Source organism: Falco peregrinus, chromosome 1 (genome assembly GCF_023634155.1).
Source record: "Falco peregrinus isolate bFalPer1 chromosome 1, bFalPer1.pri, whole genome shotgun sequence".
NCBI classification, from domain to species: domain Eukaryota; kingdom Metazoa; phylum Chordata; class Aves; order Falconiformes; family Falconidae; genus Falco; species Falco peregrinus.
Window position 1 is genome coordinate 32,497,878 of NC_073721.1, and position 24,758 is coordinate 32,522,635.

At 41.1% G+C, this 24,758-nt stretch overlaps 1 protein-coding gene across 4 annotated transcripts in view; it reads right to left on the reverse strand.

Annotated features, from left to right (window-relative positions):
* The window catches only part of SORCS1 (sortilin related VPS10 domain containing receptor 1), a 304,525-nt gene that overhangs the window by 205,764 nt on the left and 74,003 nt on the right, over window positions 1–24,758 (reverse strand). For all 4 annotated transcript variants that reach the window (XM_055793142.1, XM_055793134.1, XM_055793127.1 and 1 more), the window contains exon 2: window positions 5,833–5,900. In XM_055793142.1, coding sequence (XP_055649117.1) covers window positions 5,833–5,900 — 68 coding nt within the window. The remainder of the gene's footprint in view (window positions 1–5,832; window positions 5,901–24,758) is intronic.

The following is a 24,758-nucleotide window of genomic DNA, read 5'->3' on the forward strand; positions in this document are numbered from 1 at the left end:
GGAAATTTCATTGTTACAATTTCACTAAATGCCCACGGGAGATAATGTAGCAGCATTTTTTGAGCTCTGATATTCAGTTAAGGGAAGTGACATACACTGAGCAACTGAAACACCATATTTATAAGATGAAAGCATTTCAAAGAGTCCTTTTCAAGTTCCCCTTTCCCACAGAATTGCTGGGTAAAATGTGCTTAATGAGACCTTACTTTTCCTCACTTTGTCAGTTCCTCTCATACAGATTTGTTTCTCCTACTTCCTTCAGCTAAAAGACCCTAAGCTGCTGTTGCAGAGCATGCTGTGTCACTAAGCCACATGTTATGACCTCATTAATGTGGCTCAGCAGGTAGAAAATAAATGTGAGTTGAGAACAGCCCATCTGCAAAACAGAAGTAAGGAACCAGCATAAAATGTGCCGAGAATGATGAATACAGTAACAGACATACCCTGGAAATTCCCCTCAAAGTAACCAAGCAAATACTGACAATCCTTCAAGTCTCCTGTTGCAAGAACTCTCTGGTCTAGAGAAGAAAATCACCACAAAACACATCAACAGTACTGAAGATGATATGGGTGGCTATAGCTCTGATCTGTAGAGACGGAACTCTTACGTAGCAGAGTGCCAGAAAATTACACGTACAAACATAAATATGTGAAGCTTCAAAGCATCTATAGTATTTATAACCACATAGCTGGGGTCAACTCACAGCCAAGACATTTCAAACAGGATTCAAGGGAGAGAAAGATGTCCAACAGAAGGCCTCTTGGCTAATATTATGAAGTTGTATTCAGGTATGATCCTTAATCTACATCTACCTCTCTCCCTGAGGCTTCTATCCCTAGAGCAGCTGCAAGAGAAAAGAATACATTCCTATTGCTCCATTTTTCCTTTTCTTTATCTAATATACTAATGCAAACACATCCCAACACAAGTGTTTTCACTGAAATCCTCCCATGCATAATGGTGGTTATGGGACTACTCAAAATACAGACATTACACAACGGTACTTAGACCTTAGTACCACGTTCCTTCGTCTACCTTAGCCCAATATCCTGTCTCTGGCAGTGGCTGAGAGCAGAAGAGGATAAGAACACAGTAAAAACAGTGAATCCTTTATTTCATCAAGTTGTCCTATGGAATAAATGATGGCTATTCCTATAATAAGAGACAGAGATACTCTGAGGGTACTGATTCTTCCCTGGCTGACATACTCAATTTCCCTTCTTGATGCAGGATGATGTGCAGTGGTGGTGTTGGAAGGTAAGGATAAGTAAACTGATGGAGGGGTTAAAACAATAGTTCAAAGTTAAACAAAAAGGCCATGAAAAAGCTAGAAACAGAGCCTTGGAGATCTGAGAATTTTTACCTTGCTGTGACCTCTGTAATATTTACCACCAGGCAATCTTCCAAATATTGCAGAAGCCAGTTAGCAAAATCAATTCTAAGCATTCCAGGGAAGGGGGGTGGGGGGGAGCAACTGTTATCATCCCCTGCTTTACATATGGGAAGTTAAAGCTAGATCTATATAAGGCATGGGTATTTTTCAGAGTCCTTGAGATTCCTTTATGGCATATGTGCTAAAGCTTCCTTATTACAGAAACCAGGAGCAGTGACAGACAGGCTGGAAGTGTTAAGCACTCCCCAACTGGGGAGGCTGAGTTCAGGCACAGTGTTGGATATACCCAGAACTAACAAAGCAACAGTTCGCAATTTAGAACGTAAATGCTCTCAAACCAAGCAAACTCTACATCCTCCTACTTTCTGGGTGAAAAGCAAAGTTTAATTACTGCTATTTTTACACCAAGTTCAATGAAGTTACTCATTCCTGACCAAATGCAGAGCTATGAGAAGGCAAAAGAGGTGAATGGCAGGATTCATTGCTTGTCAGCTTCTCAAGGTCCTGAGGGAAAGTATCCTGCACACACATCTTTCCAGAGCATTATACTTACACAAACAGAAAACAGATCAGTCCTCCCCCACAGGTGTCTGCAGCTCATGGATACCATAGTCACTGTTCTGACATTTTTATTTATTGGAAATGTAAGCTTATCTTACTGTAGTGGTAAAAAACATCTTCTCCTAACTCACAGCTTAATCCTCTTTGTGATCTGAGAGATATCTAGGAGAGGAAAAGAAATAAATCCAATACACTCAGTTAATTGCTCAGCGACAGATAATCTTTTCTTCTCTGTTTTCTTCCTCTTCTATAAAAAGAATAACAAAAAGTAAATAAAAAGCCCTCAACTAAAACTGTGGGGAAATTCCGCTGAAAGGGCAACAGTGTAATTATAAAGTCAGACCCTGCCTGATGCAAAATCTTATTTACTGTGTACAGAATCAGCAGCTCACTTGCCATCCGAAGCTTGGTGAGCACAGTCTTAGCACTCCAGGAGACTGTATAGATTCTCCCCATCTCTTTTCTCTTACTGTATTTCATCCCTTCATGTCTGTCACCTGTGGTCTCTTAATTCATGGGTAATTTTAGAAGGGCGATCTCCATCCATTAGTGCTGCAGCCAGCTGTAGTTAAACTGGCTGAAAAATTATAAAGAAATGCCATCCTAGCAGGTAGTGTGTTTATAAAGAAGACAGATTCATATCTTGTAGGCGATGGCATAGTTGTGTTATAGATGGTTACAGTCCCATCAGTCACAAGACTGCTTAAATCACCCAACTACACCTTCAAATGACAGATGTGCTTATAACCAGCTATAGCATAAATGACTCATGTCTGTGACATGCTTCTAAACAGCCCCTCATCATTCATCAACCTTTTGAGAATGCACTAGGCACAGGAGGCAAGAGTGGTATTTCCTTGTCATGTATTCAAGGCAGAGAATCCTCTTTGTTTGTGGGTACCTGCAGAACTACCTGTCTTCCTCCTCTGTCCTTCAGAAATAGAGCTCTTGACATCAGAAATCAAACCAGACATGAGATCATGCTTTCTTCCATTCCCCAGCTTCAAACCTAAAGTCATGAAATAAACTGAAGTGCAAGATACGATTCTTCCCTTCTTGCAATTCTATTTTTTTCTATGCTTTTCAAACAAGCAGGGAGATTTAAATTACCATGTCACTTAAGCAGTCAGGAAGAGCAACAGCTAATAACCTCTCTGTCAGGTACATTACATAGTAAGATATGCCCATCTTGTCGTTTCTTTCTGTCACACTAAGAACAGAGAAACTGTGCTGGGATCTTCACAGCGATATTTATTAGTGACCTGACAGCATGCCTCATAGTGAGCATGGATCTAACAGCAAAACTAGGCTCAGGACAGAGCACAACGTGACCACCAAGGGCTTATGTAAGGCAACAGGATTGAGGAATGACAATGAAGTGCACTGGCAACTTTCAGAGCAGCCATGAGCAATAAAGAGCCAATCAAGAATAATGAAGCACTGCAAAGACAAGTGGGTTGATTTTAGCTGTTCTGGTCTCCTTCAACATTTCCCAGTCCAAAACATTTGCCCAGGGATTCAGTATGGTCAACCATGCAACTGTATTCAAATCCTGACAAATGACATTTGCCAAGTGAACCTGAAGCTGACGGGTTCAAAGTAAGACAAGTAGTTCCTTAAATAATCTATGGAATTCCTCACTCTAAGGTGTCACTGGTACTAAAATTTTTAACACATTCCAAGATATATTAAGAAATTTAGTTCATGGGATATTAATCTCCTGGTATATACCAAAACCAAAAAAACTATTCAGATCCTGATAGACCTTAAACTGAAGGTTGAGGGAGGACTCTAAACTTCAACCCTAAGAATGAATGCTAGGAGAATAGTAGGAGGAAGTGTCAGATATGATAATCCTGTTAAAGTATTCTTTCTTATGACTTCTGTTTGGTAATAGGATACTGGGCTAGGAAAACCATCAGGCTATTACTATGTTGTTAATCTCATTCTGATGTCAGGAATGTCTGAAGTCCAAAAAAGTGCACTGCACACCACTAGCTCTAGGACTGCTACATTGCCAAGGCCTCAGCTTCTGGTACATCCTCCATTGACATTGTCACAGCCCATTCATTTTTTAATTAGGGTAAAATTTATGCCATCGTGGCATGCTCCACAGAAACCAATTCTGAAACAGACAACATAAGGTAATCAGCACAATTTTGTGCCCACATTCATACACACCTCAACAAGAAGGGTGTTTTCCACTGTGATGCAGCATGCCTATTTTCAGTCTTAAAATAGTATTTCCCCACAAGCCTGCATTGCATAACAGGAGTAAAGTAGCTCTTCAGCACTGTCAGTAATGGGGAAGGAGGTGCCTCCGCATGCTGAAATGCCATATCTTCCCCAATGACTGATGAAACAGGGATGAATATTTCTCAGGATTAAATGACTGAGGGTAGCAATAGGAAATTAAAAAAAAAATCATATTTATGAATATTCTTTCTCAAAACCATTGAGAAATGAAACAATCTAGCCCAAAGCCCCCGCAGAAAAGCACTGTCAAAGCCACAGTCCTGAAAGTCTCTTTACTATGGTGTGCACACCATAGTACAGACAAAGATAGTAGAGAAAATAGGTTCATATTTGATCTCAAGCCACAGCAGCAACATATACAAAATGGAAAGATCTGATTACTCCCCTCCCCCCCAGCAGTACGACAAACCATTTATCCAATCCCACACAACACTAATAATTTTGAGTGTTCCTGTTGCTGTTCAGAACAAATCTTAAAAGTTTTGCATTTCTTTAGGTTTTGGGGTTTAGATTGGGGTTGGTCGTTGGGTTTTTGTTGTTTGGTTTTTTTTCTTTTTGATTTATTTCTTCAAGCCAGTGGGTATAGCATTAGCCTGTGCTCAGAATATAGTTCATGTCAAATCCCTCCTCTATCATCCTCTTAAAACCCTGCTCAGTTCCTTGAGCAGAAAGTTTATTTGTTCTACTTCCAACCCAAAATTCTTCCTTGGAAACAAAAAAAACCCTTTCCTAAACAAGTTTATCAAAACAAGTTCATCCTAACAAGAAGTGTTAGTTTTCTTGCATTCCAAATTAACATTCTTGCGTACCCAAAGTTTTCTTGCATCAAGATGGTAGCCTGTCCACCTTCATCAATGACCTGCATACAAAACTCCTAGACTTCCAACCAAAGTTTCACAGCTGGGACCACAAGAAAACCTCCCTTTCATGTATTACACCTCATGAAAGTACCACTAGGGACACATGAAGCAAACACCCCTCAGATCGTCTTTTCAGAGATAAAAAAACAGGCACCATCTGCCCTCATTGAATCCAGATAACAGCCTTAAGAAATAGACCATGGACAGCTCTTTCCTTTGGTTCACAGAATGCATGATATGCTTTGAAATCGTAAAAGTATCAAGGCATCCCCTATAAATCAGTCTAGCAGTCAACATCACACAAGTGGAAATCAATTACCTGGTTCTAATATTACCAGTTCTGAATAAACAGACATTGAATACTTGCTCATAGGTATTCACCCAGTCTTAGTAGGACTGACTTTTCATAAGGATCATTTGGGCAGTAGACAGCCATAAGATCCTTCATTACAAACAAGGACTTAAGGCTGTTGAGTTCTCCTAAAAATAAACCCACTGGCTGATTTGATTCTGAATAAGATGGGACAAGAGGAAATCAAATGATAGCACATCCATGAACTATGTTATCCAGCTGAAACAAGACAATCAGTCTTCAGCCTCTTTGTCCTTGAGTATGAAAGAATAGAAGCGAGACACGGAGGGTTTAGCTACAAACCTTCCAGCACATTTTAAAAAAATCCAATTAAATTCAATAAAAGAATTGTATCAGGCTCTTCCTATTTAAGTAAGGTGGCAATTATTAACTTAATTTCTCTCCATACCTCCAAAGAGAGCTCTCTGTGATGCTTCCCAGGTTGTAGTCATACAGCTTTGTCAGAATTAGAATCACCTGAAGGCAAAAGAAGAAATCATGGTTAGTCTCAAACAATTACAATCTCATAGAACTGAAATGACCCCAGGGAGGAGTTAGGATTACTTTAATGGGTGCTTAACATAATTGAATGAATTGTTAAAAGCATTTGCCTAAACTGACATGGGAAGTATTTGCAGAAATATGTGTTAAGCCAATTGGACCTCTTCTTGCTCAGCTCCTCTGCATAATGTCACCAACAGGTTCTTCCCTTAACCCCAGGAGGCAGACTGCAGTGGGAAGAAGCTGACATACTAGACAATGTTTCAGGATACAAGATGAGATCTGCTGTATGCAGTAGAAATGGTGATTACTTTTTGCTCTGTTTCACAAGCACTGAAACTGCTGATCTTTTTAACAGTTGTGATGCACAGATAACCCACTGGCCTGTCTCCAGTCAAACTCTTTTTGGTTGCAGCAGATGATATAACACAAGCAAATGATCACCAGTTTTGGCCTAGGAGACTCAGACTGGACATCAGGGGTAAAAAATATCCATAAGGAAAACTGGGATGGGGTACCCAGAACATCTGTAAAGCCCCCATCCTTGGAGGTTTTAAAGACCTGGCTATACAAAGTCATGGCTGATCTGATCTATAGCTGGTGATAACCCTGCTTTGAGTAAGAGGCTGAACTAGGGACTTCCAAACGTCTCTAACAATCAACACTTCCTATGTCAGTGAAAACTTTAGATTTAGCCAGAATGCAAGTGTTTCCAGGTTTAGGAATTTAGGTTTTATTAGCCCTTTTGATAAACAGCTTTTCCCTCCTGACAAAACAGACACTTAAAAAATAAAAATATCTTATCGCGGAGAGGAAAGCAATTTTAGCAAAAAGAATTTCCAGCTAAACATTTCAGCCTGCTCTTTTGTTAATGTCTTAAAAAAATAATTTCTCACTTTCAAGATGATGAGCTCTTTTAACAAGACCTACATTTGGGAACATAAACTATAGACCATTACTATTGCTACTAATTTATTTTGCATTTCTCCCTGCCAGGTCACTGCATATTTTATCCTCCTCTCTAGACCATTAAAACCACAGTAAATTAAAAAGGCACAACATTTATCTGACAAACCCCCTGATCTATAGACCTCTTATTATTTTCAGCCCAGTTTCCTAAGAAACAAGGCTCACAGATACACATCCCCATGCTCCCTTGATAACATCACCAACTTCAACCAATTTGGCAGAGAAGCAAAGGACTAGAGGAAATTCTGTCCCCGTGCGAGATGGCACCAGCATGGCAGAGGAATAGCTACCTGGTTGCTTGCACTGGGGGAGAGGAACAGACCTCACCACTGCCATTTCCAAAGCCAAAAGCCATCCTACCTCTTACACAACTATAGCCCCGAACCAGCCACACCAGGAACTGCCTCTTTCCAATATGCTCAACATGTCAGACAGAACAGAAAAAGTGTGGTAATGTGGGAGCCGAAGGTATAAGTGAGCACATAGCTACTGCAATAGAGAAAGGTATCGGGGACAAAACACACACATCTGACAGGCATCTGTTTCTGCAGCACAACTTGTTAAATCACTCGCAGCATGTAGAGAAGCTGCCCAGAGCATTTCCTATCTGCATGAACACAGGTCACATGCAGGTGATGGGGAAGACAGGAGGGGCAGCTGAAAAAAACAGTTGTTTACCAGGGCTGGCCATCACCAAACTCTCTCCAGGAGAAAAGCAGCCTCCCTTATTAGTTACTGCCATTTTAATCTTCCAGCTCCCACTATGCCCACTTACTGCTTTACATCCAAAATGACAACCTCCTTCTGCTATCCATAAATAACTGGCTGCGAACTCAAGCTACTGAAATTCAAACTCCATCAGGCGGAAGACAAGGCTGGGGGGAGACGCTCCAGCTTCGTACTTCAGTGACATAGCACAAGTGGCTCCATGAAGAAGCCAGGACTGGAGGAGCAGGGCTGCCGGCAGCCTGGCCTGCTCCCCCGCCAGCGTGGGGCAGGCCCCACTGCGAGGCCCTGTCTTGTGGGGGAGCCACCAGCCTGCACTGCCCCTTGCCCTGAGGTGCATGGTCATGGCAATGCAGAGGGCAGCCCTGGGGCTCCCTGAGCAGACCAGGGCCTTGCCCCAAGCCCCCTACGCAGAGCCCAGCCCAGCCCTGAACTCCTGGATGACCCCCAGCCTGTCCTTGGGTCCCAATTTCTGCAGGGGATCATTCACATTGTGCCCCACCAGCCCTGACCCATGGCCCCACAGCAGCAAGCCACCCCTGGCCCCTCTAGGTGCCCTGACCACCAACCCCAGACCCACCATGTCCTCCAGCAACACCCACCTTGTGGCAGCTGGGGACTGACTTACAGTGATCCCAACCCTCTGAGCACCACATTTCTTGGAAACAGCCCCACAGCAACTCCCGCCTTTGCCCAGGACCCAGAGGACAACATGCATCCCCTGCTACCACGAGGGCACTTCACACGACAGCCCTGTCCCCCCAGCTCTGCTTCCCAGGGCACCCTGACATGGACACACACCCCCCTCGCTCCCCAAAACACACAACCCCACTGCTGCCCAGGGGGTGCTTCCCTCTAGTCCAGAGGGTCCCTCTTTGAAGAGGCAGCCATCGTGTGAAGCGCCAGCCGCCTGCTGAGGCATCAGATGGCAGAGCTGCAGCAGACACATATGCTACACAAAGGTTTGTGTGAATTAAGGCTTTATAAGTGCTAAATTGCAATCTCCACCCTCCCAGGAATGCTTATCGGTCACTGCAGGGCAGCTGTCTGCTCCAGATACAGAACCTTGTCACTGTCATCCCTCACAGCACCCTTTGAATGGGTCTATAAATCCCCTACTTAACAAATAAATAAAAATTGGGGGAGGGAAGGAATATGAACGGGTGTGTGCATAAAGTCTTTCTAAATAAGAACTTTCCTGACAAAATTTAGCAGTAAGCTCAATGAGGTTCGGCACTAGCCTGCACGGAGACCTGCTTGGAGATGTCATGTGGGAGTTGCACAAACCCCTGGCTTCGAGCCTCCCTTGAATCTGCAAAGCAGCTGGACAGTTGCTTATATCTTTTTCCAAGCCTTGTTGTCTTCTCTTGGCCCTCTTCTCCTCTGCTTGCCAGAGGAAACAGAGATGTAACCAGCTAATGAATGTTTCCCCTAATGAATATTTTGACATCTGGCAGTTTTAGAAGCAGACCTGAAGATAGCAGGAATAGAAACTGGAATGACTAAATAGGAAAAACAGTGGGGTTCCCCCCCGCCCCCCGCAAATTCTTTGCCACTGTCTGATACAGTCTTAGGGAAGTTCATACAAAATCAAGAAACAATTTCCCCTTTTGTAAAACCCAAGAATTAGTATTCCATAAAATTAGCCTGATTCTAAGATTAGCAGTGTGTGATTACTGGTGCTAAATAGACTGAGAATTATTTTCCACAAATTACTCAGATTTCTACCCTTTATTGGAAACTGAACAAAATCTCAAAACTTCCATGAAAGAACACTCCATTGAGAATTTTAATCTCCTCACTTGAGAAAAAAATTGTAATTGACATCCCTAAAAGAATATGAAATGACAAAAATTTAGAAGTCCCAATAGGAGAATCAAAATATTTCACTTCCAGAGCTGAAATGTCTCTTTTGTACTTTTTTATTCCTCCAGAAATTTCAGTAAAATCCACATGATCTTAAGAGTGCTGTAGTTCTCTTGGAACTGAGCGGAGAGGGGGACCCAGCTACCTCTCATCATACTTCTATTTGATACAGCTCTAACAATCCTTCTGCAGCGGCATCCCTTGGCCCATCCAAATACACGTTAGTTGCAGAATAGCTACATCTAGAACCCTAAATAATATTGCTATAACCCGGCTTCTTAGTAAATTTAGCATAAAATCTTAGCATTTAACATCCTCGAGATAATATTTGTATTTGACACCACACTGTGGCAGACATATGCACCAGTTTGTTGGGCAATAGCTTAGGATATCCTCACCAAGCAGAGATATCTATTTCCAAAACACTTTCCTACAGGAAGTTTTCTTGCTTTTGTAGACCTGTATCAGCTGTTGAATATCTTTAAGCCTTCCTCTAGTTTCAGGAGTCTCCTTGTGTCATTTACTGTAATTCAAATACTAGCAATAGATCTGCTCAAACATATATGTGCAAAAACAACAAGTCATTGGGCAGAAAATTATGTTATTTCTGCCCTGCAGTTCAGTATTCCCTTTCCCCCCTTGTAATCATATTTGAATAACCTACGCAAGGCCATGATTTTGATTATATTTACTTTTTCAGAAAACATATTTCTCCTTTGCTGTTCTCATTTCTTTGCTATTTAGCCTGCAAAGGTTAGTTCATGTTTAAGATTGTTTCTTTTCCTTCCCTTCCCTCCCTCCCCGGGGCTGTCACTATGTAGTACTGAGGAACCTAATGAACAGAGACATGCATATTACATTGTTCTAAATGTCAGAATAGGGGCTGCAAAGAAGCACAGTAATGAAATGAAAAATATTGTCTCGCCTTTTTTTATTTCTTCCTTTGTTTTTGTTTTGCGGGCCTGTGTTTTTTCTCCCTTCTTTACCACTTACCAATCAATGCAAGCTAACAAGAGCAAGAAGAAAAGAACAAACAAACCAGAGATACAATGAAAAGGAGCTGAAAATCCAGTCATGCTGGCTCTGCTGTGAATACAGATAACCCGTTCTATCGCATAGAAAGGCAAGGCTTCAGAAAGCCTGTTCTTCATTAGGATCAGCAGTTGAAGTGGGTTATTCTGCCACAGCAGGCAGGAAAGAAGAGAGACAAAACTTCATCACTTCTGCATTGATAGCTCAGAACAAAAGCAGGTTCACCACATCCCCAGTGAGTGCACTAACCATGAGGTATACCACTAAAAATGTGAGAGTTACTTATACAAAGTGGAAAAGTCCCAGCAGGCAAGAAATGGACAGAAGGCTTGTTGCATTAGCACCCACCTGGGAAAAGATACTTAAACCTGGTGCACCTGTCTCCCAAAGGAAACCAGCTCCCAGCAGCTATGCTAGGAAGGACAGGACATTTGCATTGTGGACACCATTATGTTCTTCTTCAAACAAAAACAGCATTTTCAAGGAAAATGCACTTTATTAATCAGTCCTGATCTGTGATTGCTTTTTAAGACTTGGGATGTGAAGGCCCATCTACATGTTTCAAGATGCAAATCAGTGGCTGGACAGAAGAGACTGCCCTGCCCCCAGGGCTCTGTTTAGGCCCTAGGAGGCACTCTGCTATCTTGGAAAAATTTCTAGAGTAAGCATGGTCAATTTTTTTCCCAGACCAACCTTGGCTTACATTCAGCTGGTCCATGCTGCCTGATCACACCCTTCCTTGCGCTTCTGACCCAGGTTTAGTACTGACTTACATCTTTGTCTTGACATCGTTTGTTTTCAACTGGTCTACAACTGCATCGAGCAAGGCTCACGCAGGGTATTGGCCAAAGTTCATCCTCTACTGCAGTGCTAGTTCCAAATGTAATGCAAGGATTACCTTTAACCGAACTGTTCTCCCTGGCAAAACGTATTTAGTCTCAGTAAACAGTGCTGAACTAGCTGGCCAGGAAGGTAGCGAACTGAAGCCTGCACACTGCTGCTGATCAGGTTCATAACACCTTGGGAAGGAAGCAGCAGGATACACTCCAGCTGTGTAACTCTGCTGCTGCTACTGCGCGTCCAGAAAGCAAGCCAGCCAGCCACACCAACCTATCTTCTGCCACAGCTACACAGAAACCAGTACCTGAGACAGCTAATGGCACGCTAGGTCAGGGATCTGTAACCCTTCACCCTGCTCCTAACAACTGCAAATTTATTCCTAGGAACCCTACATGAACCCTATGTTAAAACATGTCCATACCTACTCAAGCTGGGCTAAACAATAACATGGACAGGAACAATCGTATTCGAGGCTTCATCACCATTATTAAAGACTCACTATGCAAAGCGGTCTGTGATAATCCAACTCAATGTCATTTACACCAACAGTGCTCTCACCTGGGATACATTTTATCATCTGTATTCTCACCACCACCCCCAGCACAACAGGGTACTAAATTTAAACAACTTTTATAGCTCTATGGTGATAGAGACTTTTCAGACAGGAAAACACAATCATATTTTTAAAGGTGTTCACTATAACTTCTTGGGCTCTGATCTTTACAATGTTACCCCTAGACTGACCTAAAACTGTGCCAGAAAGATTTTCCCTACAGGATTCAAATGCTGATTTCAAAATCACAACAAGCCTTTGTTTATAAACACAAAAGCAGCACTGCTGTTTTAATGTTTTCAGACTTCCATGCTTTACATGCATGTTTGCATCTGTTTCAGTCAAAACTGCAGCTGTCCACAGAACTAAAAAAACATTTAATCAATAGCCCGCTTTCTTGACTTGCACACCACCAGCTCTCAGCATTAATTGTGTACAGACTGCTCCTTACTCATCATATTGTGGCAATCATTTGAAAGTGGTGCAAATGGTATATTTGATAAAATATTTCTAACACCTGACTGCAAACCACTTACAACAGCTTTCTGAACCAGTCTGAGAATTAGTTTCTTCTATAGACTGCTAGTGCCGTGACCAGATAGCTCTTTTTGACCACTGAAGTCCCAGAAAGAAAAAAGGAAAGTTTCCCCCCTGCCACTCAACGAAAGCCTTCAGGATGCTGTTATCATGACTTCTTATCCAGTGCCACAGATTTTTCTGTCTCAAGCCAGTCTTAGGAGCATATTAAATTCTGTAACAGGATAGCTGAGATGGGTCTTCATGAATTCCAACACTAGCCCTGTATTAGAACTAATAACCTGACAGAAAGCTTTGAATTTCAGTCGTGTGCCAGCCACACACTCCACACTGATCTTCAGGCTGTGCCACAGTCTGAGAAAAGAGCTTCCTTCTCCTGTGGTGCTCTCCACCCATGCAAGGTGCATGCAACAGAGCTTCTGCGACTCAAAACACTGCATGTGCAGTTTAGTTGCTCTGTTGTTACAAGCTGCAAATATCTAGGCATAGGGACTGGCTCTCACAGGCACAGAACACAAGGAGTCCTTCAATATAACAAAATACTGTTAATAAGGAATTGTAATACATATAGCGATGTAAAAAATGGTAATGGTGTAACTATCCTTTACAAGGCTCTCCTGATGAAACTGTCACACCACCTTCTAATTAGGAAGAGAGAAACAAATATCCAGCCACAATCAAGACAGTTTTAAGTACACCTCAATGTGCAGTGATCCATGAATCCCTCATTAAACTCTAGAGATCCTTTCCATCGCCCACTTAGCAGGAACATAAGTCAATAACAAAGAAGCACTAAATTAAGTTTTCACAAGCTTGTTGGTCTTCTATAATACAGCAAGAAGCTAAAAGACTTGAAGCTTTCTTACGCATTGTATGTTAATAAAACCATGTTTCTCAGGCTAAACTGCAATGGTTGAGAGTATGCGCCGTTCAATCAAAGACTAGAAATAACTGGATAACACCTGTCTGTTTCCTTCTTCATCTCTACCTTCCTAATACAGCACAGAACTTTAGGACTGGAGGAAAAAAAACCCAACCAAACAAACAAACAAAAAAAAAACCCCAAGGAACACAACCAGAACACAGGAATATTCTCAATGAGCTGTTTGGTGAGGCAGCTATGTGAGGAAATGTCTTCGAATAGATTCACAAATAAGTCTGAATAATTCATGATTGAGAATTTTACAGGCTGCTCATGAATAAAAAAGACAGACTCAAGAGAACTCATTATTTGGGGCAAATTACTTGTACAAATCTTGTTCTTTGTATTATTATTATTATTTAGCAATTTTATTCCAGGCAGCAAGTATGGGGGTCTCTAACAACTATACAAGTACCAAGAATGATGGAGACACTGTGATTTGCTTTCCACCTGGACTGCAGATCAACAGGCTTCCTTATATAAAATACATTAGCAGGCAAAGGAAGAGATGAAAAATGTGGTGATAGAGACGGCCACATGGTTACACAACTGGACTACCAGCTCCCCATTTACCAGTGCCTTCATTATAAAAGATCCATAAAGTAAAAATCCCTTCACTTTTCTGCATCATCCAATGGAGAGAAAAAAGACCCGATATTGCCCACTATCCCATCTGTGACAGGAGGCAATAGCAGTTTAGAGAGAAAGCATTAAAAATCGTCTATGAAGAGGGTGATTCCTCCCCTTATTAACTGTCAGCAATCAGATCACACTTCCTAACTCAAAAATTATGAATATTTTTCCAAATAATAAAAGAATCAGAGAAAGCAAGTAAGGATGATCAAAGATATGGAATGGTCTGGCTTTTAGTGAGAAATTACACCAGCCCTCAATCCAAGAAAGAGACAACAAAGGAGATAAGACATCTGTAAAGTCACGAGTGTCCTGACTTGATTATTCACTGTTTTTCATTACACAAGACCCAACACAACAAATAGAACTGGGACGTTCAAAATACTACATATATATGAGTAGGATCAGTTCAAGGGGAAATAGGAGAAGTTCAGGGAAGAAATGTGCACTGAGATCAATTAAATAAAAGTATTTCTAGTACAATGTTTGTTCAAATTTTCCCAGGCATGCAATTTTAGCCACTGTTGGAGAGGAAATATGGCCACATATGACAATTCTTTTGCTCTTATAGCTACCATAGGTAGCTTTAGCCCTCGTGTATTTGTCTAAATCTCCTTATAGTTATTTGTATTTTTGGCATGTATAAAAACCACCTGTAGGCATGAAATCAAATGTTTCCAAACATGGATACTAGTATTTCCTTTCTTAGTCTTGTAAAGCATCTTGTTCTGTAGAGCAAGATGTATGGCAGTTTGTATTATACTCAGCTTACAGGGGTCCCTGGCACAGTGACAACTTTTAAAGGAGACAACAATATGAATTATAATAAAGAGAGGCAAAATGAGGCATCTGTCTCCTTCAAATCTTTTAAAGATAGTTCCATTCTTCATGCTTGTCATCAAGATGAAACAGAAATTTGTTACAGTCTAAAAAGAATTTAAAATACTACCACCACCAAAGTAGAGAGAAGGAAATTTTGTTTCTGTAATAGCTAAAGCCCAAAGGTCAACACACTGAGTTACTGCTTCTCCTGGCTTCTACGGGGACCCAAGCCTAGGTCTACCACATTCCAGAAAAATGCCTTAGCCACTGACAGCCTGAATAACATAAAAAGGGGAATTAATTCTCTGCTTTGAACCCTTTTTCCAACATTGAAATCCATTTTCACAAATTCCCCTTTCATTCAATGAGAATCTATTTTATGGAAATATTTCTGAGCAGCTCCACACACAATTAATGAACTAAAACCCCCACAAAACCCAATAAATTAAAAGGAGTAAAAGGACATTTCAGGGAGTAAATTACTGTAGGGAAAAAAAGCAAAGATAATCAGATTCCAAATTAAATGTAATAGTAGAGTTTCTTCCAGTGGCAGAAGTAGGCAGGAAAGAGGGGAAAGAGGACAAAAATAAGCAAAAAAACTGCCTGTCATCTTGAAATGTTTTAATACAAAGGCAAATGTTTAAGAAAGAGACAAGGTTTCATTTCAGAAGACAGAAGTTGGTATAGAGAGAATCGATTACACACTATAATTGCATTGATGCTTAAAAGCCATTAGCATGAGGGCTCTGTTCGTGTTTCAAGAGGGAAATGCAGTCTTCTGTTTATCCAATTCACTGAATACCCACATAAATCTTCGGGGGATTATTTCAGAATTAAGACCAGGGAGGCTGAAGCCCTAAACTACTTGGAAGGAAATTTCTTCTCTTACTCCTTATTATATTTACTGTCAATCAGCAGTTCTTGCTTAAACACACAGTGATATAGAGTGAACACCCAGAAAGGGTGAAAGGGTGAACTGGAGAAAAGCACTAAGCTGTTCTGTGCCTGGCCTGCTCTCCGGCTTGCTATTGAAACAGTCAAGAGACATTCCAGAGTCTCAGGGCTTTGCCCAGGGACAAAGTTTTTAAGTGCTGAGAAGCCATTTCTGAAGCAAATTTGGAAAGCCTCCGCATCTACAATTAAAAACTTATTTCTGAAGTTTCTCAGACACCTGATCTTACATGCAAACTAGTGCTCCAGCATAGCCACCGGCAGCTAAGCGAGAGCAGCATACAGCCAAGAGGGAGCATGCAAGAAGAGACTTTATGAAAACATGTCACTCGGCCACTAGGATCCTACTTTGCAAGCTATATTTATGGTGGCACCCTCCTGGTTATGGTGCAAAAGTTTCCGAAGGATTTAGAAATACCCATAAACTCTAGTCCAGTCATCTAAGCCTCCACTTGGAACACAATTCACCCAACTGCCTGAAGAAAGAATGAAGAGAAAAAATATCACAAAATGCAACAAAGCTGAGAAAGGCTGAAACTAGGGGTCTTTCCCTGGGAAAGGAACTATGTCCTGGGGGAAGACTGGGGGTAGGTGGATACACACAACCGAAAAAAACTGGGATTCACTGGTATATGCAATACCCATATTGCTTATCCTGGAGCTCACTACAGAATATAAAAATGAAAAATTAGCATGCAATGAATAATTTATTTAGCAGTTTACTGTTGTTTAAACAAATCACTTTCATCAAAGCAATGTGTATTCAAGCAATAAATCACCGTTTAGCACTCTGTCACAAGCAAAAGATACCACTTGACAGAATTATTGAGTGATGTTGCATGGCCACCAGGCAACTACAACAGAGATAAGGATGTTGTCCTTGAATAATAGACTGCCTCCCTCTCACCCCAGGGAAGAAATTGAATCTTTCAAGTAAAACTTTCATCCTGGGGCAGCAGGGGTAGTAAAACTTATGACCATAAGTGCCTTTCGTCTTTAGGTCCCAGAAGTGCCCTGAAAACATTAATTGATCACTCCCAACAGCTCTGTGATGTAGGTTGGTTTTATTACACACATCAAGCATGCAGAGTTTGAGCGTTTGTTACGGAAGGCAAGGAGGGAATACTTACTCTGATGAACTCTTGGGTCTTCATTCTTTAAATCATTCTTCCCTGTCCTTTAATGCATGGAGAGATGGACTTCATAAGGTCCTGACCTGCTCTAACTTTAAATCACAGCTTCCACTCTGGCTAGCTCTAACACAACATGAGTCAAATTCAAGCTTTCCATCTCCTTCTCTATAATGCTACTGTATTTTTGCATCAACACAGATGGGAACATAGACCTTTTCAACTGATCTTTAGTTGATGATGACTGACACTACACTAACAGACACAAGGTATGTTTCCCAGAAACTGAGAAAACAAACAAGCTTGGCGCAAAGATTATTTTTATTCAGCACAGTCTTTTGTTGCCCTGTGCTGGGGACATCTGTTCTTCCAAATACTGGGTCTCCTGAAAACAGTCTCCTAGCACTCCCTACACATCTTACACCAACAAATAACAATAAAATGCATCACTCCACAGACAAACATGGTAGGTCTTATCTTATGGCAACCCTTTGTTAATGGAGTTAAATTAGAAATTAATATGGTTCAGGCCTAGGATTCAGAAAGGGCTTATGAGCTCTCTGGCTGCCAACACTAATGCGGTCACTTGTTACCCCTCAATAGTGCTAAGAAGAAAACATGCAAAATCAAGTCCTTGTGTTCTCAGCTTCTCCCAGATCAGCAGAAATCTCAGGGCCAAATTCAGCACAACACTTACTTTAGTTTGTGTGTTAATCACATGAACAACAAAACAAAGTAAGCACTTGGTTTGCCACGAACAAATGAGACAAACCATCCATTCAGCTTGCACTCACTGGTCACCACAGCCAAGGAAGTGGGAGGAATAGAAACATAGGTGTTTCTAGCATCTATGAACAGAATCACCACCTACTCTACAAAAAGACAGGGCAGAATGTATGGACAACTAACCTTAACTAATTGGATGTCTTTATTACTGAAAATTAGATGACATCAAAACTCCAGAGAAGTTAGCACAGTCTCAAAGAGACATTTCAGCCATTACCCAGTACATTTTGTCATTTGAGATTTGTCTGATTATACAAGGAAAGTTCTTCAGCTCCTTGCATTCTTTCACCCCTTCCAGCTGCAACAAAATATGCCAGCAGCAGCTGTTTGTAATAAGCTGGAAGGTATCTTGAGACCAATTGTAATGCAAAGGTCATATTTTCTGAGCTGTTTATAGACAGTAATTTGTAAGGTTGTAATGTCACATGTTGTCAATAATTCAAGGTGGGAAATTGAAACAGTTAATAGGTCATCAATTCTTCACTTTCCCACCTTATCTCTTTCTCTCCAAGGAGCTGTTAAACCATGTTTCATCTGAACATATTCCTTGAACCTCAGACTCAAAGGTTTCATTTGTTTATGGAAAGAAACTTAGGATGGTAAGATGTAAGTAATCCCTTAACAGGCACCCAGGGATCATAACAGACATAAAGTGCACATTTCAGACTTGGGATATAAATTCCTGTTAAAGGTCTATTCTCACTGGGGCTTTATATTCTGTAGAGCAGGTTGATGCTGCCAGAATGAAAACTGTTGTATTTTAGCAAAGAGAGGCAGACTTAGTCAAAAACAACTTGTTAAAGGAAGCAAGATATATTCAAAGTAATATCCTTCCCCCAGTTCTTTGGGGAAAAACAAAAAAGAACCCCTGTCATTAAAACATGAATTACAGGTTGTTTCTTTTTCTCTTCTCCCTCATCCAATTTACTGCCCCCAACTAAAGATGCACCAGGTCCCACTGGCATCATCAACTCTGACAGCCAGCTGGGGCAACCCCAGTAACAAGCACAAGCACTGATATAACAACAATGTGTAAGGTTTGCACATTGGAAAGCTGCATCCACTGAATGGGACCTCTTGCTGCATTCCCAACTAGGATCCCCACAAAATTAGTGCTGGCAAAAGAGCACTTTAGAAGACTGAAAACATCTGCTGACCTGCAGCACTGGTGCAAACTTCCTCAAGAAGCAGATCACACAAACCTTAAAATGGAGCTGTATGGTCATAGAAAGTCTAAAACTATGTCTTTTATGACAAAATAATGCAAGTGTCCCTGGTCACAAGGTACAATTCATAGTCATCATCTGAATTCATTTCGTCATCTGGGAAAACAGAAATCAAAATTGTGATGGTAAGACATATCTACCTGATTAGAGAAACTTCCTCAAGACAAAAGTTTAGATTATTCTTGGTCTGATCTTATTTAGAGCACAGCCACACACACATAGGAAAAGCTGAAGAGCGTAACAGGACTGGAGAAAAGATAGAGCCATGCAGGACAGAAAACCTGTTACTGAGCCTCCAGTCAAAAGATCAAATCAGCTACACCTGAGCTGGCTCACGAGTTATCTGCACCAGCTGCAGACTCACCACTGACTGAAGTGCAAAGACAGCTGTTTATATTACACTCTTCGTATATGGACGTTGCACTTTATCTGATACCTTCATAAGGTTCAAAGAACATTCGGCTCACATACCCATGCCTTTGGGAAGGAGTTCGACAGAAATGAATGATTCCATCTTTTAATGGGCCATATTATTTGTAACTACTATATAAGTCAAGACGTATAAACACTAAATATATTTAAGGAAGGTATTAGGCCTGACAGACTTTCAGCAGCACTGTGGCCAAAATGACAGTCCCCCCATTTAAAAAAACAAAACAAAAACAAACAAAAAACCAAACACACACAAACACAATACAGCACATATCACCCAAGGTTTTTATTTTTTAAAAAGGCCCTCATTGCCCTCTCTACCTTTACCTCCCCTGCAAACTCCAGTCTCACATTTCTCTTGCTATATTTTTCAGTCATGCTGGAGGGGAAATGTGGAGAGATTAGATCTGGTGGAACAGGTGGAGGTTTTCCATTAAGCAATGAGGGATAGGTACTGCACCCCTTCAGGACTCTGAGCAAGACAAGGAAGGATGAGGGGGATAAAAGGACAAAACAGAATAAGAGGAGCATAAAACAATCGAGGCTTTGTAATTACAAGACATTCTGAATTGGGGTCCTTCCTATGCATCAAGAAGAAAACTCACTAGATTTTAGCTACCTCCTAGTTGTAAAATAAAAAGAAAGGCACATGCCTATCTCCTGCAGAGGCTTCATCTCTTAATATTAAGGGGCAGGATGGTAAGCTGCACCTCACATCTCTCTCCCACCACACACATTTTATCAGGAAGCTAACTCAAAAGAAGGGGGAAGTCAAAGCAGATTACAAACCAACACACAAAAATCTTACTAATCCACTAAGTTAATTGCTTAAGCATGCATGACTAAAATTCTATTTTATTAAGGATAACAAACATAACCTGCCTTCTGTCTATATCCTCAAGACTTCAGCAAAAAGTGTAGGAGAAGCATGGTAGCCCAAGTGACTGGTGATCTTCATCTTCATTTCTCTTCCTTTGCTACTAAGTGGGATGTAGGGATTCCCATTTTACTATATATGAACTATTTAAGTTTGGATTTTTCATGTGATCTTTTCAGAAAGAAAAAGCCAAGTCAGTTCCTGACTTCCTCTCTCAGCAGAAGGTAAAACCAAGAACAAAACCAAGGCTACTGAATGGAAGCCCATTACCAGAACTGCAGCACCCAAATCACTGACTATTTTTTATGACCTCTAATTAATGCCATCTTCCAGATCGAACAATGATGATGAAAGTCATCCTGTGGAATCAGATGTCCTTTTGAACTTCCAGACATGATGCTAAGAAACAGCACTGGTTTAGTCATTCCCACTAGTGAGAGTATCTTTGATCTCTAAAAATGTGTGAGCTCCTTTGCCTCTCCATCACTTCCTTCAGCTCCTTCAGCTCTGCTTTGGGCCAAACCCCCAGCTCTTACATTAAACAAAAGCAGACCAACACACAGGTGCAAGGAGGATTTCCTTATGGGGTATCATATCCTGATCCTGGAACTAGCCCACACATCCCAATCCCCCTGTTGGTTTCTACAACATATCCCTTATTAAGGTTGTTAAAAATGGAAAACAGTGTATTAACTATAATTTTCAAAATTACTATAACTTTAAAAAAATTACTATTAGTCCTTATGAACAAAATTAACCATGCTGCTGAAGGGTGTAGCATAGGAAAATGGCCCGTTCCTCTCAACACACTGCAGAGAAGTGTATTGTTTCATCAACTGTGTCAACGCATCAGTGAAAGCTGGGGGAAACATTTTGAGCTTTTCTGAGAAGTCCAGACTCTGCAATAGAAATGTTTTAGAGTCAAAACTTTGGGGTTTCAGGATTTCTGGGTGTTCTTCTACAGCATGTTAAGATCATACAAGTTCCTTCCTCCAAATAGAGAAGTATTGATTCCCAAGCTCTACAAGCAAGATTCATCCCTTGAAGTCTGACAAGGGATCCAGACACTTGAATCTCTGCCAAGTCACAGATAATCTGGGAGCACTAGACCATGGGTTTAGAGATTTCATTTCAGAAGCACTCAACAGCTTTCCTACAAAAGAAACACTTTATTTCTGCAAACCTATGGCCAAATAAGCATCTCTCTCCCACCTCCACCACATTTCTGATTTTCCAGCATTGCATTCCCAAATTCTAGTCCACTGATCTTTCCACTCAGCCTTATAAAACTCTATCCTATAGCAAACCGATCTGCTCTCGGCCTCAACTACGGACTTTTAGAGATCTGAATATTGCCCCAAACTGGACATTGCTTCCATATCTTTCTCACTGGCAAGCCATCACTCCCCACACTAGAGAAATATCGTGGATTCACGTATTAGAACAGAGTTATAACAGAATTATTTCTAACAGAAACTTTCAGCCCTGTCACCAGTTCACTGACCCATCTACTAAACTAATTTGTCTTACACTTACAGTCAGCCATTTATCAAGACACAGGTATGGAATGAAGCTCTGACTTATTCCATTTCCTTAGACTTATGGTTTACATTTGACACATGTGCCTCCAGGGAAGCATATACAATTTTTCCCACCATCTCTTCTGCTTGCTAAACACCTGTTCTCAGGGAGAATGGTATTTCCATATTTCTGCCTCTGAGCTACACAAGCAACTGAATAAATAGGTCTTATGGAAGAAAAATATTCTCATCATGTCACCTACCACCTTTATCCTCAGCTGCCTGTACCATAAAGCTCAGTAGGAAAAGTAGATTATTAGCCTTTACCCTTGGCTTGCTGTTAATCAAGTAGCTCAGTGTTGTACCATAAGCACCACTAGCAGTGTATATCCCCCAAAGACATTAAAGAGGTAGGAGACAAACTGGTGTCACTCTATAGATTTCCAGCAGTGCACCAATAATTTCCACCAGTTGGGGATATCATTCAGGGAAGGCAAGACGTTCTGAGAAATTCCTACAACGCGGGTAATGCACTCTGAGGACCAGATCTTTAGCTAGTGGAAAGCAGCAGAATATCATGAATTATTGCCTCCAATTTCCTTCACTGAAAGATTTGCCTTATTAAAAACACACACAGCTGGGAAAGCCCAAATGAGAGAGGTTATGTATCCAAGGGCTGCAACTCTTCCTCCCCACAAAGTGCACTAAGCCCAGAAGACCTGAAAAAAAGTCTAAGCTGCAGGAAGCTCAGTTCTCCAAGGGCTTTCCTTTTTTTTTTTTTTTTTTTCCCACTGCTGAGAAAGTTTAATGCATACATTTAAAGGCTATCCCCCAAACTGAAACAAAAAAGAAATTCTGTTAGTACTGAACTTAGTAAAATTAAATTTGTCAGAAAAACTAATGTAAGCCACTTCCTAATTTGCAAAGGATGACACTCCTGCTGTTTGCAGCGTACTCATAGAATACACGTACCTGACAGTGGAGGGTGACTGGGGAAACAACACTGTATGTTACTTTCACTGTGAAAAAGCTCCCTCAGTTTTATCACAGGTCTTGCAGTATCTGCTATACTAAAGAGTTGCCTGATGTTACAGCAGGGGCTTATGTGCAATTTTATGAAATAAAAGCTTGCTTTCCCATTTGTGTTAAAATGACAGAAACTATGACTTAAAAAAAAAAAAGTGTCAGGAAGCAGAGACAAACATACAAATCTTCCATCTGGAAGAAGTCTCATGAACCTAAAAGCTGTCATTATAATTTATTTGAATAGTGAAGCTGTAATAACCAAGACACAGCATTACCAGACAGTGGCCTCTCCTTTTCTGGGCTAAGTTGCAGGCAGTGTGAAAAGGTATCAGCTCTGCAGATTTACTTGTGACAATCCAACATAAATTTGGCTCTAAGTAACGAGCTTCCTATCATTTTAAAAGGGATTATCACCACACAAACGCATCTAAAGATTAAAGACTACTCAGCTGCAACTGACTGACTTGTCGTTAAACCAGTAAAATCTTTCCATAAAAATGGTCTAATCCTTATTCTTTTTAAACCAGTTTCTTTTTCAAGAGAAAAAAGAATGTTAAGCATTTTAGAAGATTATTAAAGCAAAACCAGGCTGAAAAAGAAAAATGTCACATTGTTTCCCAAAGAACGAACTCTGGTCCTTTGGCTTTAATTTTCCCCAACAGAGAATACATGTTATTTAGTGTTAACTCCATGTCGTAATTTCTAGCACAGTTTGAAAAGGTGCAAAAAATAGCAGCACAAAATTAATCAGAACCTTTGGCTTGAGAAGAAGCAGATGAAGAGACAGTTACTCTGGGTCACCAATACCAGTCTCACTAGGAAAAAGCAGACACCTGGAGTCAAAGAGAGAGCCAAGGAGTTGTCATTTTCCCTACCCCTTCCTCCCTCTATATGCAGAAAGCAAAGCGATTGCTTATGTCAGACTAGTACAGTGACAAGGAACTCTACGCCTGGCAGAGAAAAACATACAAAACGAATGAAATCTTTGCCATCGGCTGCGCAAAGCCCAGCTCAGCCCAGGCAGCCGCAGCAGCGCTGGGAGCAGGGGATGGCCCAACGGCAGCTGCACCCCGGACACCCCCAACACTCACCCCCAGTGCCTCTACAAACCCCTGCCCTGCTCCTCCACGGGTAGTTCCTGTAAGAACTGCCAGGTAACACAGCAGCAACACACTGATGGTTGTCTTCATTCTTATTCGACAAGAAGCATTAAAATGCTGACATCATGCACAGGTGAAAAGTTACGCAAGCTGGAGTCACTCAAGAGAACCCCTTTCTCTCTTAATTGGGAGGATGTGTGAAAAAAATCAGGAGGGAGCAGAGCATCTCCTGGTTGAACAACTGAGTGTTCAGGAGTAAACCTCTCCGATATTCAGTTGTCTTTTCCAGACCCGCTGTGCTCGCTGTCCTTGGACTTCTGAACCCACATGCTGCCACAGCAAAGAATGACTGGTCCCACTTAGCCCACCTGCACCAAAGGATAAGCTATTGTGAAAAAAAACACTCAGTAAATAAAGCGCAACCAATTTTCATTGCAGCTTGTGCGGATGAGGAAATCATGGTCATAATTTCCACACCCAATTACCCAGCTTGCACTGGCAATTACACTAATTCCGTGCACAAATGAGACATGGCACTGCATGAGCACGTTGTTTATGCAGTGATCTGCATTTTCAATTATTATTATTATTTTTCAATCTGGCTCTAAAGCTTTTAGTGGCTGATACTGAAAGACCGGTAAACAGAAAGATAGAGATACTGCTGTTCAGCTGAATAACAAATTCACTTTCTTCTTTTTCACTTCCTGAGGACCAAAGTTCTGATTTCTGACTTCAAGTACTTTGAAAAAAGCAGTGCATAGATAGCAAGGGAAAGCAGCACTGTAGCAACAAGCCGCTTCCATTAGTTCAGGAGCACATTACTGCTTCAATTCTAGATTACTAGCAAAGCTGATTAATGCAGTTCGTCATTCCATATGTACAACCA